Source organism: Cryptotermes secundus, unplaced genomic scaffold (assembly GCF_002891405.2).
Source record: "Cryptotermes secundus unplaced genomic scaffold, Csec_1.0 scaffold1147, whole genome shotgun sequence".
In the NCBI taxonomy this organism is placed as follows: domain Eukaryota; kingdom Metazoa; phylum Arthropoda; class Insecta; order Blattodea; family Kalotermitidae; genus Cryptotermes; species Cryptotermes secundus.
In genome coordinates this window covers 32,121-46,729 of record NW_019739233.1, presented here as the reverse complement: position 1 = coordinate 46,729, position 14,609 = coordinate 32,121, and the positions used below count along the sequence as shown (strand labels likewise).

General features: G+C 41.2%; 1 protein-coding gene across 1 annotated transcript in view; it reads right to left on the bottom strand.

Annotated features, from left to right (window-relative positions):
* The window catches only part of LOC111871822 (protein EFR3 homolog cmp44E), a gene marked incomplete at its 5' end in the record, with an annotated part of 61,731 nt that overhangs the window by 27,974 nt on the left and 19,148 nt on the right, over window positions 1–14,609 (bottom strand). Inside the window, 3 exon segments of the mRNA XM_033754424.1 lie at window positions 6,748–6,979; window positions 8,780–8,952; window positions 11,922–12,211. Of these exon segments, the coding sequence (XP_033610315.1) occupies window positions 6,748–6,979; window positions 8,780–8,952; window positions 11,922–12,211 (695 nt within the window).

Genomic DNA, 14,609 nt, shown 5'->3' with positions numbered 1-14,609 from the left:
ACACAAACAAAATATACACCAGACCCACAAGAAGTGTGTACAAGGAAATAATTATATGATATGATATTTCAAAAACATTTTAAAAAAATTTTAAATATTTTATAGGTTGCAAAGACAAAACAACTCCATCCAGTGTGACTACTGAAGTTTTACCACTTGAAAACTTAACACCCTTACATGTTTTGGTCCCTATAGACCATTATCAGAGTAAAAACACAGTAAAAACAACACAGCATGCCACGAACAAACACAGGATGATACCAAGAATCTCCTTCTCAAGATAGACAGGCAGCACAAGTTCAGCCCCCATCAAGAAAGATGATAGGAGAAGGGACACAAACCTACTTGGTTTATAAAATTTTTACTTAAATAACAAAGTTTTAAAAGACTTTTAAAACTTCAATATACCAAGAAAGCTGCTGTAGTTGTGGAAAAGCTGGATTTTGTATATATTGGGCATTACAAACATTGTATGTACATGTATTTTAACACTCAAAACACCCATTGTAATAGTAGTTTCCAAAAAGTATCGATGTCCTTGTGATGATGGTCCACAGGGACCGATACATGTAAGGGTGCTAAGTTTTCAAGTGGTAAAAACTTCAATAGTCACACTAGACGGAGTTGTTTTGTCTTTGTAATTTGTTAGTGTGACGGACCAGAATGAAACAAATCAAAGTTATATTATAAGTATTGTGACATGTCTAACCGTTGCTGGGCAACGGGAGGTGAAACAAGTTTCCACGAAGACAGACCCTTGATAAATGGTCAGCTGCCAAGTTACGCAACAGTAGAAACGAGGTTACGCAACAGTAAGGAAAACGGTGTTTGTCCATGCCGAGCCGAGCCGCGCTGGTTCCTATGCGGCGTTGCCCAGCAGCACCTTTGTAAACACGGCGTCATGCAACAGGGGAGCCCGTGCAGCGACTGTTGCTAGGCAATCGGTAAACACAATGTCACGCAACAGTGAAAGCTATTGAACCGTGCAACGGTTCTTCTCCGTTAAGTTCCTTGGAGTGGCCTCTCCGGACACCAGGATGTGAGCCGGTCCTTTCTTCCCCGCTGACGTCCTTGGCTGACGTCAGAATCATGTGTCTCCGCCCCCCTCATTAGTGTGATTGCGAGTCTTTGTGGTAAGTCGAGATAAGCGATCACTCTCTTCTTCCTATACATATTCGCCTGGTAACATCGCTACAACTAAATTTGGTTTTGGAACAACTGAGTTGATGATATTGAAATTTTGTTTCAGCACATAGCGCGACTCAAAGGGGGAGAAGCAGCCCTCATGAGCTAGACGGGGCTGGCTGGTTCGTGGGGTAAATGTTTGAGTTTCCTTGGCCGAACTGCAAGTAAGCGACTTACTGGATTTGTGCACGCCATAAGGCATATTTGGCTTCGGTTGTATATGCCGTGTGGCGTGGTTTAGTTGATTTGCTGCACCGTGAGGCACAGTGTAATTTTTGTCTTAGGTTGTAATAACCAGTAATTGCCCTTCAGGCATGGTTCGCTTGTTTACTCAGGTTTATCAATGTATTTCCTTGTGTTAAGAAAAGTTGATTGAGCACATGTGTACTGGATGTTTTTGGATATGCCATGAGGCGTGGCACAGTTGATCTGGTGCGCTGCCAGGCGCAGTGTAATTATGCTTCAGTCCGCCATTGTACGTAATAACCAGTAACTGCCCCTCAGGCATGTGTTGTTTGTATACTCAGGTTATCAATATATTTCCATGTTTTAGGAAAGTGTTTGAGTATATGTACACTGTGTTTCCATATGTTCCATACTAGCTCCTGCCTAGTTGATCCACCCAACTTGGCCTGTCGTACTGACCTGGGTTTTCCTCTACCAAGATCCCTTACCCAATCTTAGGGAGGCATACTGCACCACGCCAACAAGCAAGTCATTTCTTACCAGCCTGTCCCTTACCCGTATAGACGGGGGACATGGCTCACTATCACGTAACCGTTTTCTGTGTTGTCAGTGCGGAAGCTACATAACAGGAGTATTCATCAGTGAGGGAGAGTTGCAGTCTAGCAGTTGTCGAGTTGAGCTGTATCGAGTGAATGGAAATGACTACAGGAGAAGTATTTGTGAAACTGCAGATGGCAGTAATTGTGAAACTGTGAATTGTGTAAATGTAATAGCGAACGTGGAATAAATTCGCTATATCCAATACGGCATGAAGTCATCTGTCATGTGACACAACCAACATGTGACAATTTGGTGTCAGAATTGGTTTACGAACTTGAACACACCTCAATCTAAGACATAAAATTGGACTAAGAGTATAGGGAAAGACATAGATGGACTCACAGCAGATGATGGAACTGCTGTTGAAGGAAATCAGAGCTGTCGAAGAAGAAATGAGAACGAACCAAGCTAAGACAGAGGCCAATAGGAAGAAAGACAAAGAAGAAATTAGAACCAACAAAGCTAAGTTCTTGTCCAGATTGGAGGCTGACAGACAGGCCAAGTGAAGAGAACTGAAGGAAATGATGAAAATAATGGACACCAGCCATAAGGAGATGGTGGCCGAAACCAAACCGGAATGAGACCAGAAGACTATGGCCTGTCGAGAAACGACGGAGGCGCATCTAGAAGAACGGACAATGGCCTGCCAAGAAATGGAGGCATGTCCAGAAGAAGAAGAGCCGACCTCAGTGGACATGAAACTTGAGGCGGCAGAACAACGAGAGGTACCCGTAGAAGATGCCACAGTGATGCCGGTCGGAGAACCGAAGAAGAAAAGGCACAGGGACCGAAAACTGGCCACAGAGCCCAACCGCCAGAAACTGAAGAATTCGACTTGGGAAAGGTGTGAATCTCAGGAAAGACTGGTCATTGCCCATGGAGGGATGAGGTACCATGCAAGAGTGGCACGGCAAAAGCAGAAGAGAAACGACACAAGGATGCCTCATCGCACAACAGTGGCACAACTCAAGAGAGACATCCTCAGGAACACCACCCAGAAAAAGTGTGGACCCCACAAGAGACTGGGATTCGCCAGGAAGGGAACAACCCACCGTGTGAAAGTGGCACGGCAGAAGGAAAATGTCATTGGGAGAACTGCACCAGGGCCATGATTGAGCAAGAAACCCAGAGAGTAGGGCTGCTCAAGAACTTACAGATGCACCATAAAGGAACAAAGGATCGACACGGCAAGGGGCCACTACACGGTAGGAAGGACAACCACGGACGGCATCTGGAAGTGGAGCCTGGGAGAGCAAGCGCTTCTGGGAAGCAAAGGAACATTAAGGACAATTTTGTATGAGACCTATGGTCCAAAAAACACTAAACGAATGCCCAAGACTTTGAGCAGGATGAGGAGAATCGTGGATTGGACCTTATGGAGGGGATGACCCCCTCCAAAACGGAAAAAGAGACTTCAAGCAGAGGAGAAACTGGTAATGTAGAAATACCAGCCTCCCCAGAGAGAGTGAATGTGCGATGGATGAATGTGATACAACTGGACCTCCTGACAAGTTAACAGGAAACCACTTGAGAGAGCTGGTCTTAAGAAGAAAGCGGATGTAGTGGTTGAAGAATGGACACTGGGAAAAAAGGAAACACCGAGCCAGACAAAAAAAGAAAACATTGCAAGCATAGCCTCAGAAGGAAAGGACCAGTGATGCACTGTTAGGCTATTTGGGGCGAACAGCCTTAAGAAGGGAGCAGTGTGACATGTCTAACCATTGCTGGGCATCAGGAGGTGGAACGAGTTACCACGAAGACAGACCCTTGATAAACGGTCGATTGCCAAGTTACACAACAGTAAAGAAAGTGGTGTTTGTCCATGCCAAGCCAAGCCGAGCCGAAGCATGCTGGTTGCTACACAGCATTGCCCAGCAACACCTTTGTAAACACAGCGTCACGCACAGGGGAGCCCATGTAGCGAATGTTGCTAGGCAATCGGTAAACACAATGTCAGCGACAGTGAAAGCTGTCACATAACTGTTTTCTGTGTTGTCAGTGCGGAAGCTAACAGGAGTATTCATCAGTGAGAGGGAGTAACCAGTCAGTTGCAGTCTAGCAGTCGCTGAGTCGAGTTGTATCAAGTGAATGGAAATGACTTCAGGAGAAGTACGAGTATATGTGAAACTGCAGATGGCAGTAATTGTGAAACTGTGAATTGTGTAAATGTAAGAGCGAATGTGGAATAAATTCGCTATATCCAATACAGTGTGAAGTCATTTGTCGTGTGACACACCCAACATGTGACAGTATTTTACATCTTTATAATGCAAAGTGTAGCAGCATGAGAATGGGACAGCAGTTTCCTGTACAACTTGTATACCTGATGATGACCAGTTGGGCTGAAACACGCAGTGTTCGAATAATAGGAAGAGACAAACAGTGAATTTTAATACATCCATGAAGTTGCATTGGGATGGTGAGAAGTAAGAGTGATAATTTACATAGGTAAGTCAATAAGTAAGTTACAAATGGATATAGAACTTAAACAAGAGTACTGATTTGAAAAATGCTTTTATTTCTCAACATAATCTCCCTGTACATTGAAGCACTTGTCCCATTATTTCACAAGCCCCTGAAAACCAGTAGCATAAAATTCTTTGGACTGCTGTTAGAACCAGGCGGTGACTTCCCTTTAAAGGGAACATTTACATCCTGAGGATGTTACAGTAGGAGTCTGCATTTATGTACACATAACATCCTCAGGAAAAGGACATTCAACAGAAGCGACCAGGACTCCTCAGCAGAGGTGTGTTGCTCTTGCATGACAATGTGTGTCCCCATGCTACCAACAAGACAAATGAGTTGCTGCAAAATTTCAAGTGGGAAGTCCTCGAGCATAGTCTGTATAGCCCTGACCTTGCTCCAAGCGACTTCCATTTCTTCGGCCCACTTGAACATCATCTTTCAGCTGATCATTTTCTCGACGATGAAGCTGCAGAAAGGGAAGTCACCGCCTGGTTCTGACAGCACCCCAAAGAATTTTATGCTGGTTTTCAGGGGCTTGTGAAACGATGGGACAAGTGCCTCAATGTACAGGGAGATTATGTTGAAAAATAAAAGCATTTTTCAAAATAGTACTCTTATTTGTTTAAGTTCTATATCCATTTGTAACTTGCTTATTGACTTACCCTCGTAGAATACACAGTGCAACAGGATGCTGCAGTATATTGTGGTGTATAGACCTATTGCTAGGCAGTGAATCTGTAAACATTAGCTGTTGCCAGACAATGGCTGCAACACACATGTGGCCAACAGTACAGGAACAGTGTTTTCTGTGTCCATGGATGGTCCATTACTATGCAACACATGCACTGTGACATCACACAACAGTAGTGGATAGTGATCACGTGATATGTGTTTATGGTGATGCACTGTCTGTCCCACACCTATAAAAGTGAACAGAATTCTGAAGTAAGCAGTAAGCTGAATGGAGCAAAGTGGAACCAGGAGTACAGCCTGCAAGGATTTAAAGTGTGACAGGAAGAATTTATGTGTAACATTTGTAGCAATTTGAAGCACTAGTTCCTGTGTTTTAATTGCACTAGCAGCAGAGAACTAGTGTGTGTGTAACAGTGAATTATAAAGTGTAAATTAGCAATAGCACTGAATTGCCTGTATTTAAGTGTAATTATGAGAGACTGTAACCAAAAAGCTAATAAATCCAATCATCTGAACTAGAACCCATCATTTCGTCAGGCGTACCATCCTACATATGACAATATTATTACAATTTTACAATTTTCTCTTAATTTTTATCAGTAAATAACTGACTCTGATCAAGCGATCAGTCTTAGTCGTGTACCTGTTTAACGTGTCTAAATAAAATTTTGATTCAGTATGCCCTTTGTGGCATACTTGACTTTGACCTAATTTACCAAAATAAGTATCAAACAAGTTTTCCCAAAAACATTTTCATTTAGGTACATTTCTGGGAAGTTTTGTGTCAGTACATGAATGGTATTAGAAGACACATTTTTGTAAGTACATATTACATGTGACATTATCAGTGATTTTGACTGTAATTACTGTAAAGGGCATAGGTACAAGAATACATGATTGGGAGCTATTACTATTACAATACATAAGAAGCCTTCCCAGCTGTGTCAATGTGGAGGTGTGTCTGATGTTTCAGCGATCACTGATGATGGAGACAGAGACTGCCTCTGAAACATCAGACACCAGCGTCACATTGCCATAACTGATCACTGAAAGTACTTCACTATATAGGTTTAAAAAACTGAAAAGAACCCTGGTATTACTATTACTTAAAATATTAAAATTGGTTGCCATGTTTAAGTAGGAAAGATTATCTATAAGAGCAACGCTTTACAAGTTTATGAAGCCTGGTTTCCAGTTTCTCTGTAGCACTACGCCTCCTCTTCAGTGGTAATGCACAATATTTACCCTCTGTTGTGGCTCACGCATCCACTTCCAACCACTTCTGAAGCTGGAACCAACAATATGCTGGTGGTCAAGGATGTACAGCCAGCTCATGGGAAGAACTGCTGAGATTTTGAACTCATCACTCTTATTTACTTATGTGTAACTTTTCATTCAACTGTTCATAGCTTTCTTCATTTCCTTCAACTTTTGTTTCAGATACTTCAAGTACACGTGTTCGCAAACATGACCTTATTTGGAAAGGCAGGGTACACTGACTTGCAAAGTATTAGTGGTAATAAAAGACAAGTGACTCTACAAGGGACTTTGCTAGTAGGCCTATATGAACTGAAGACAATGTTTGAAATGCACAAGGAGGAGGAGTTACAATACCTGAATGCTGATGACAAGACGCAGCATCTCCATAACTGTTTCTTCAGACGATAACTCAACACACAGCAAAGCAAGTGTTGTATACACTGCTTCAATGTTCTCCACTGTATTGTTTGCCTGCTCCAAACTCTCATACAGGCTACGATAAATTTCTGGACCATGTTTTCGGATAAAAATGATGTCCTGGCGGGAACTCTTCTCTAGTACAAGTTCCAGGTCCCCAATATTTACACTAAAAATGAGTCAACATGTAACTCCTTACATATTTGTTTTTCATGAATTTTATGTTAGCATTACTTTAGTGGTTATTGTTTACATTAAGATGTGGAATATTTGAGAAAATATGAGAATACTGATACAACATATCCTGCAGCATGCATCAGCTATCTGAAAGTTTCAACAGTGTCATCAATACAATTAACACTACATCTATAGCAAGCTGAACAAAAAAGAATTGATGAGAACTCATCTAATGAGTACTGATCTCCCTATGATCTGTCCAATTTTTATGAAAGACAATGTATATTACTGCAGTTGCTGTTATGTAGAGAATGATAATGCAAGCTACCTGGGTATATTACAGACTACAAGTTAAATGCTCTGCAATATGTAGTCAATATTATGAATACCAATGTTTTCAGGAATATGACACCATGTAGTCTGGTAGATTGTTACCAATGTTCACAGAAACATGATCCTTCCATGTTCACAGTTTCATGCCTCATCTAATCTAAACATGGTGTTTGCATGTTCCTCCCTAAAATGTTAGTAGCAATTAGCAGATGACATAGTATCACATCCTAGACAAGAGTAATCTTCATAGTCACCAATGTGAGAATAACAAATCTCAAATAATATACACTCATGTTTTGAAATAGTCTCTAACACTTCCATCAATCCTGTGTAAGTTAACATCAATTCATGAAATTGTTAGGATTATTTTGGCAAAGCTTCTATTGTAAATAAGAATATAAATCCTAATATTCACAGACATGTCCTTCTATATACACAAAAATTAACGTAGCAGTGAAATTAATGCTGTAGAATTACTAAATTTTGGGTTACCATGGTAACAAACTGCTTAGCATTAACGTGTTTCATGTATGTAAGTTATGGAGTAGGTCACAAATGAGTGAGCAGTAGTTCATTTCAGTATATCACTTCTATTCAGGGGGTACTAATAATATATTGATAAGGATATGTGAGGTGTAGCATACTATATAAAGAAGACAATTTGCAGCAGTCTATTTCTGCATGTCTTTATCTGAGAGAGCATTAGACACTGCCCTTGACATGTCACTTAATAACATGTAGGACTGGAATGGAATTCAAGAGAAGTTAGCAATACAGAAACTTATATAACAAATGATGAGACTTCCTGCCGAATTCTCAACCAGTGTTATAGTAGTTGCTCTATATTCTATTTGGGTCTTTAACTGTTTCCAACCATGTGAAGATTTCAATACCTATTCGACCTTACTAATACATAAGAATTTATAATTTACAGCAGACAGCCTTTCATACAAATTTACGTTTTCAAAATACCTGCAGCCTAACTGTACCTTAAATTGTTCATGAGATTTAATTTTGAATTAAATTGAACATATTCAAAACAATTTGTCATTCTCTGCTTCAAAAACATGTCATTTTCAATCATATCCTATCAACAAACACCCAGTGGCTGTGCCACAGCTCAAGAGGTTATGTTTTGGCTTCCCACTGCGGTGGCCCAGGTCCGATCCTGGGTCTGGTCAAGTGGGATTTGTGGTAGACAAAGTGGCGCTGGGGCAGGTTTTCTCCGAGTACTTCGGTTTCCCCTGCCAATCTTCATTCCACCAAATTCTCCATCATCATAATCATCTGGGGCAGGCTACAATAGGCCAATCAGTGGCCACCATGCTGAGTGGACCCAACTGAACTCCACCCATCACCGAGTGAATTAAAAAAGAAAAAACAAACAGTCCATGATAGACAACAGTAATGGTTGCTACATTGCAAATAATGCAAAATTACTGATTTCAAATATACATACGTAGGTTTAAGTAACTTCTCTAAGTTATGGTGACGATCAATCAGCGTATGTAGGATTTTCTGTACAAGCAGACGCATATCAGGGTCTTCAGCCAATGACATGCGAAGCAAAGGCTCTAGGAAAGACATTGGGAAAGTAGTATTGAAGTGTATTGTCTGATACTTTGTGCCAACCTGAAAAAAATATCACATATGAACTTCCTTGACATAACAAACCAACTTGATTTTATATATATATATTGTCACATTACAATTAATATGTTGCTGGACATTATCCATCATCTTGTCTGTTCTAAAAAAACCGTCTAGTTTCTATTAAAAAAAACAACGTTTTGGGAACTGGAATCTGTCCCCGGAATCTGTCCCCGTCTTCAGGTAAAACCTACTCAGTTTGGTCCAATAGACAGAGCTAGAAAGTTTTTTTTAGAACAGACAAGATGATGGATAATGTCCAGCAACATATTAATTGTAACAATTTACCATCATCACAAACTTTTAGATCTTATATTGTCACATGTTCTGAATCCAGAAGACACTTCCATAGTAACGCTAGAACAGACCATTGCATAGGTAGTGACAATAGTGGTATTGTAGCCCCAACAGTTGGCCATTGCGTAGGTATTGCAGTATCAACAAAGCGTATCCCTGGTGATAGACAACAGAGGGTTGTCTGCATAGCAGCAGCTGAGGTTATAAAAAGGGGTGAATGCATTCGCCAAGACAGTCTCAGGATAGACGCCGAGAGATACAGAAGTCAGTCTTCAGGAAGCTGCCGCTGAAGTTAGTTGAGATCTAGTCGCCATACAAGACGGTTGGAAGGTAGCCGCTGCGGAATACAGTTAACGTGATAATTGTTTGGTGTATAAGTGTGAGTGTCCAATTAAGAGTCGCTAAATCATTTGTCGCATGACACACAAAACACGTGACAACTGGTGTCAGAAGTAGGATCAATTTGGATTCTGAGACGAAATTAAAAGATTGGACTTACACAGGTGACCAACAACATCGAACTTAAAACACGAAAATACCACATGGAAAAATGGACATACGACAGATGTTAGAATGTCTGTTAGTGGGCCAAGGAGAGATGAAGGCAGAAATGAAAGCATGGTGAGAGGAAATGGCCGCCATGACAGACAAGTGGGGCAACGATAGCCACAAAGAGACGGTGGCTGAACTCAAACGCGAAGTGGACAGAAAAGCCGCGCGGGAAGTAGTCAAACCCAAAAAGGACACAGAGACAACTGCCTGCCAAGAGATGGAGGCACAGGAAGATGTCCCCAAAGTAGACACTGAAGTAATGCCGGTCGGGGAACCGAAGAAGAAAAGGCACAGGGACCGAAAACTGGCTGCAGAGCACAGCCACCAGATACCGAAAAACTTGATGTGGAAAAATTGTGGGCCCCACAAAGAATTGGCCATCGACCACAGAAGGACAACACGTGGGGTGAATGTGGCACAACTCAAGATAGACATCTTCAGGAACACCACCCAGAAAAAGTGTGGACCCCACGAGAGGTTGGGATTCGCCAGCAAGGGGATGACCTTCTGTGCCAGAGTAGCATGGCGCAACAGGATCCCCAGAAAGAACTGGGTCAGGGACAGCATACTGAGGGGTAACGCAACAGGATACACGTCTGGGAGGAGACATCAGCCAAAACTGGAATGCAGCAAGGGCGTAAGGAGCCGAGATGTAGAAGGGCCTCTATATCCGAGGAAAGGGAGGAAAACCGCAAATGGTATAGGAGGATGGAGTGGAAGACAGCAGCCAAGACTGGAAAAGAAAGAATCTAACAGGACATACAGGAAGACGACTGGATTAGAGATCGAGAAGCATATAGCCAACTCTTCTGTCAGCCAACGACAAAACAAAGATTGGATACTGTGGAGGGGTCGACCCCCTCCAAAGAAGAAGAAAGAAAACGGCCCGCATGGAAGGAACTGGTAATAGAAGCACCGGCCTCCCTAGCAAGAATGAATGAGGAAAGGATGAAAGCGAGGTATGAATGTGAGGCAAGGCGACCAACAAATTCTGGACCATGACAGTGCTTGGGCCAAGCATCACTGAAGAGAGGGGCGGATGCGGTTGGATGACCAATGCAGACGTTGCCAGCAAAACACCTTAGGAAACGAAACCAAGGGAGAACCTTTAGGCTGTTCGGAGACAACCTTTAGAAGGGAGCAATGTCACATGTTCGGAATCCAGAAGACACTTCCATAGTAACGCTAGAACAGACCATTGCGTAGGTAGCGACAATAGCGGTATTGTAGCCCCAACAGTTGGCCGTGGCATAGGTATTGCAGTATCAACAAAGCGTATCCCTGGTGATAGACAACAGAGGGTCGTTTGCATAGCGGCGGCCGAGGTTATAAAAAGGGGTTGAATGCATTCGCCGAGGAGTCTCAGGATAGACGCCAAGAGATACAGAAGTCAGTCTTCAGGAAGCTGCTGCTGAAGTTAGTTGAGATCTAGTCACCATACAAGACGGTTGGAAGGTAGCCGCCGCGGAATACAGTTAAGGTGATAATTGTATGGTGTATAGGTGTGAGTGTCCAATAAAGAGTCGCTAAATCTGAGGCCCACGTAAAGTTATTTGTCGCGTGACACACAAAACATGTGACAATATATATACAAATACTTAACACAACTGAATATGAATATAGAAATTCTGTTTCCTCCTCCTTACAATAAAGGTTATATGTTATTAAGGAAAACAGATTAAAATACTGACAGAAAAATATGCAGTATCAAAATATGGCTTGACCTGTCTTTTAATACAGACAAATATAGATGATGAAAGGAACGATATCCTCCAGCTAAATAAAATATGAAGGCAAGGCTGTTACCTACTACATAAATAATTGTACACCTCTTTGAGCCATCCTCTTATCTCCAGTTTAAAGCAAAAGGGTTACACTTTGGTCTCCGTTACAGCAAAATCGTCATTTAAGGATCCTTTGGGGAGGAACAGATCTCAGCATTAAATTAAGGGGAAATTTAAATGAAGAAAATTTAATACTCAACTTACACTGACTTGGAATCACTGAGACTGAATATTAAAAGAGGGACAGCAATAAATATGGGAAATTTTAACTGGGGCATTTCACTGCAAGCATAAGCAGTTCCTCAATGGAATAAGTACCTTTAGTAATGACTTGAGTAAAATATTTTGCAACATTACATCTCCTGGACCATTAAATCCTCGGAGATGATCAAGTGAAGGATAAGGAACTTTACTCATGATGAACATCATAATCTCTATCTTCTGGTAGTCTGGCAGATGGTTTGCAAACTCTCCCAGTGCATTGATAAGTGCTTCTTGATACAATTTCTCATCATGCTGGGCCTGAGGTTCATCTGAAGGGACCTCACGAGTAACTGACACACGAAGGTGACTTAATAGAGAGTTGATAATCTCCAGCACTGATGGACCTATAACCAAGAGGCACACACTTGATAACACGTGGGCATCTAGAATGCTGAAATATAAAAATTACAGCAGATAAGGGAAAACATACGATCACAGTGAAGAATTGTGTGTGTGTGTGTGTCTGTGTGTGTGTGTGCACTTGCGGACAACTGCACTACTCACTGTCAGTTATTGGAATTCGGTTTCTCTGTGGTTGCAATACACACTACATGTGTACAGCATTTTCTTACATGTTAGAAATATGGTCAATCAATAAATGGTCAGAAAAGAGAATCAGTGCTAAGGAAATTATTTCATATTGTAGGGTAAGACAAAAAAAAACAGTAACTGATGATGAAGATACAAAACACTTACAGCATTCACAGGCATTTTGTATATTTAAATCAATTTGTTTTCTGTTTCCTAAAAAACATTAATGCCCTTATGTACAAAAATGGATACAACAAACCAGCATTTTGCTAACAACTTTTATTGAAGGGCTCATACAACAAAAATCCATCCAAAACCATCAGACAAAAAAAAAAGTGGGGGGGACAAGACAAAGAGACATATAGCATTCTTCATTAATTTTATTCACTGCATATAAAACATCTGAAATTACTGGACACTTCAATAGTGTGCATATACAAAGAAGTATATAGCACTGAATGACTGGATGCTAGTGAATGATGAATTGGAAAGGACAGAGAAGGAAGTACTAATTGGCTTAATTTTTAAGGTGCTATCTGAATATCTGTCTACAAGAACAGGAAGCAACAATAGAAAACTCATCATGATAGCATCACAAATGAGAGTCAACTTGGGCATCACCCCTTGAGTCCACTTGTTCTGTGTCAAGGATCTATCTGCCCTGACATAAACAAGTATACAGTATGGTAGGTTTGCATTTTATGTGATGGATGAATTCCTGAAAGCCTCTTATAATTCAAGAAAAGTTTTGAAACACATGTGATTCTTGATAAATTTCTTGGAGTTCCATTATTTTAAACTTTGTCCATCAAGTCAGACTTCATTAACATTTTCTACATAGCACAATTTCAAATTTGCATAATATGCGACTGCACTATCTTCTATATAAATAAAAATGTAAATGTTCATTTGTTCTAAATCTTAAATCCCCAAAAGATCTTCACCGATTGCTTTGAAATTTTGACACAACATTGCATTAGAATACGCGCGTTTTTATATACCTATTACATAGATGTCAAACATGTGACAAGTAAAAACATGCTTCTTTTGAAAAACAGCGCCATCTGTTGGACATAAAAGCAACACACGCTATACTAAATATTTTACAATTCAATTTCAACGTTTCCGATTGCATTGTTAAATTGGATTTGCATAGTAGTTACTATAGGATTTTGACGATGGTGTATAACACACTGATATATTGGGTTTTTGGACTTTATCCATCGTCCTGGTTTTTAACACATTGCGGACCAGAGGGGCCATATGGACCTCTACGTTTCCAAGCGTTGCGGACCGGGTGGGCCATATGGCACTCTATGGTCATGTTATGTTGCAAAACGCTATATATCACTGTGTGCCTTCGTTGAATCGTAACTACTGCGTAGATGACCTCGGGAATGATTGCTGCCTTATCTAATAACTCGACCAGAGTCATTTCCTGTCACAACCTAAACAAAACTGGATTTGTTCTAATCCAAGCATGCACATATCAACCACGCAGCTACCAATTCAACATGGTTCAGAGACGAAAGCAGTTGCGATCTCTCGGAGGACAGGAAATATTAGATATGTTCTCCAATGAGCTATCAGATTTGCCAACTGCTTCGTCTTCTGATAGTGAGACCATTATCAGTGACAGTGACAGTGACGGGGGCCACAGGGCTGCCCAAAATGTGTCAAGTGAAAGTGAGAGCTCCGTTGAAAGTGCGAGTGTCGGGACAGCAATACCTACTTTCAAGGAAAGTACGTATTTGTGGTACAATTAGGGTGAACAGAGGCCTCCCTCCAGATCTGAAAGAGGAATGTAAATGCCTGAAACGTGGCGACACTGCATTGAGGAGGAAGGAGGACATCCTTCTTCAGTCCTGAAGGAATACTCGCGTTGTGAATATGGTTTCCACTATTCACAATTCGAGCATGGTCGATGTTCAAAGACAACATGGGCAAGTAAAGAAGCCACTTTGTATTTCCGAGTATAATATGTTCATGAAAGGAGTTGATAGGGCCGACCAGTTCTTGGCCTATTATTCCCTTCCTGAGAAAACAGTAAAATGGACGAAGAAAGTTGCACTGTGGCTTATAAACTGTGCAATTTTCAATTCATTTACGGTTTTCAAAAAGGTGAACAGAAATTCTACTTTGAAATACAAAGCATTTCTGTTGAAACTGGCAAAAGCTTGGGCTACTGACGTCACGGTGGCGGCAGTACCT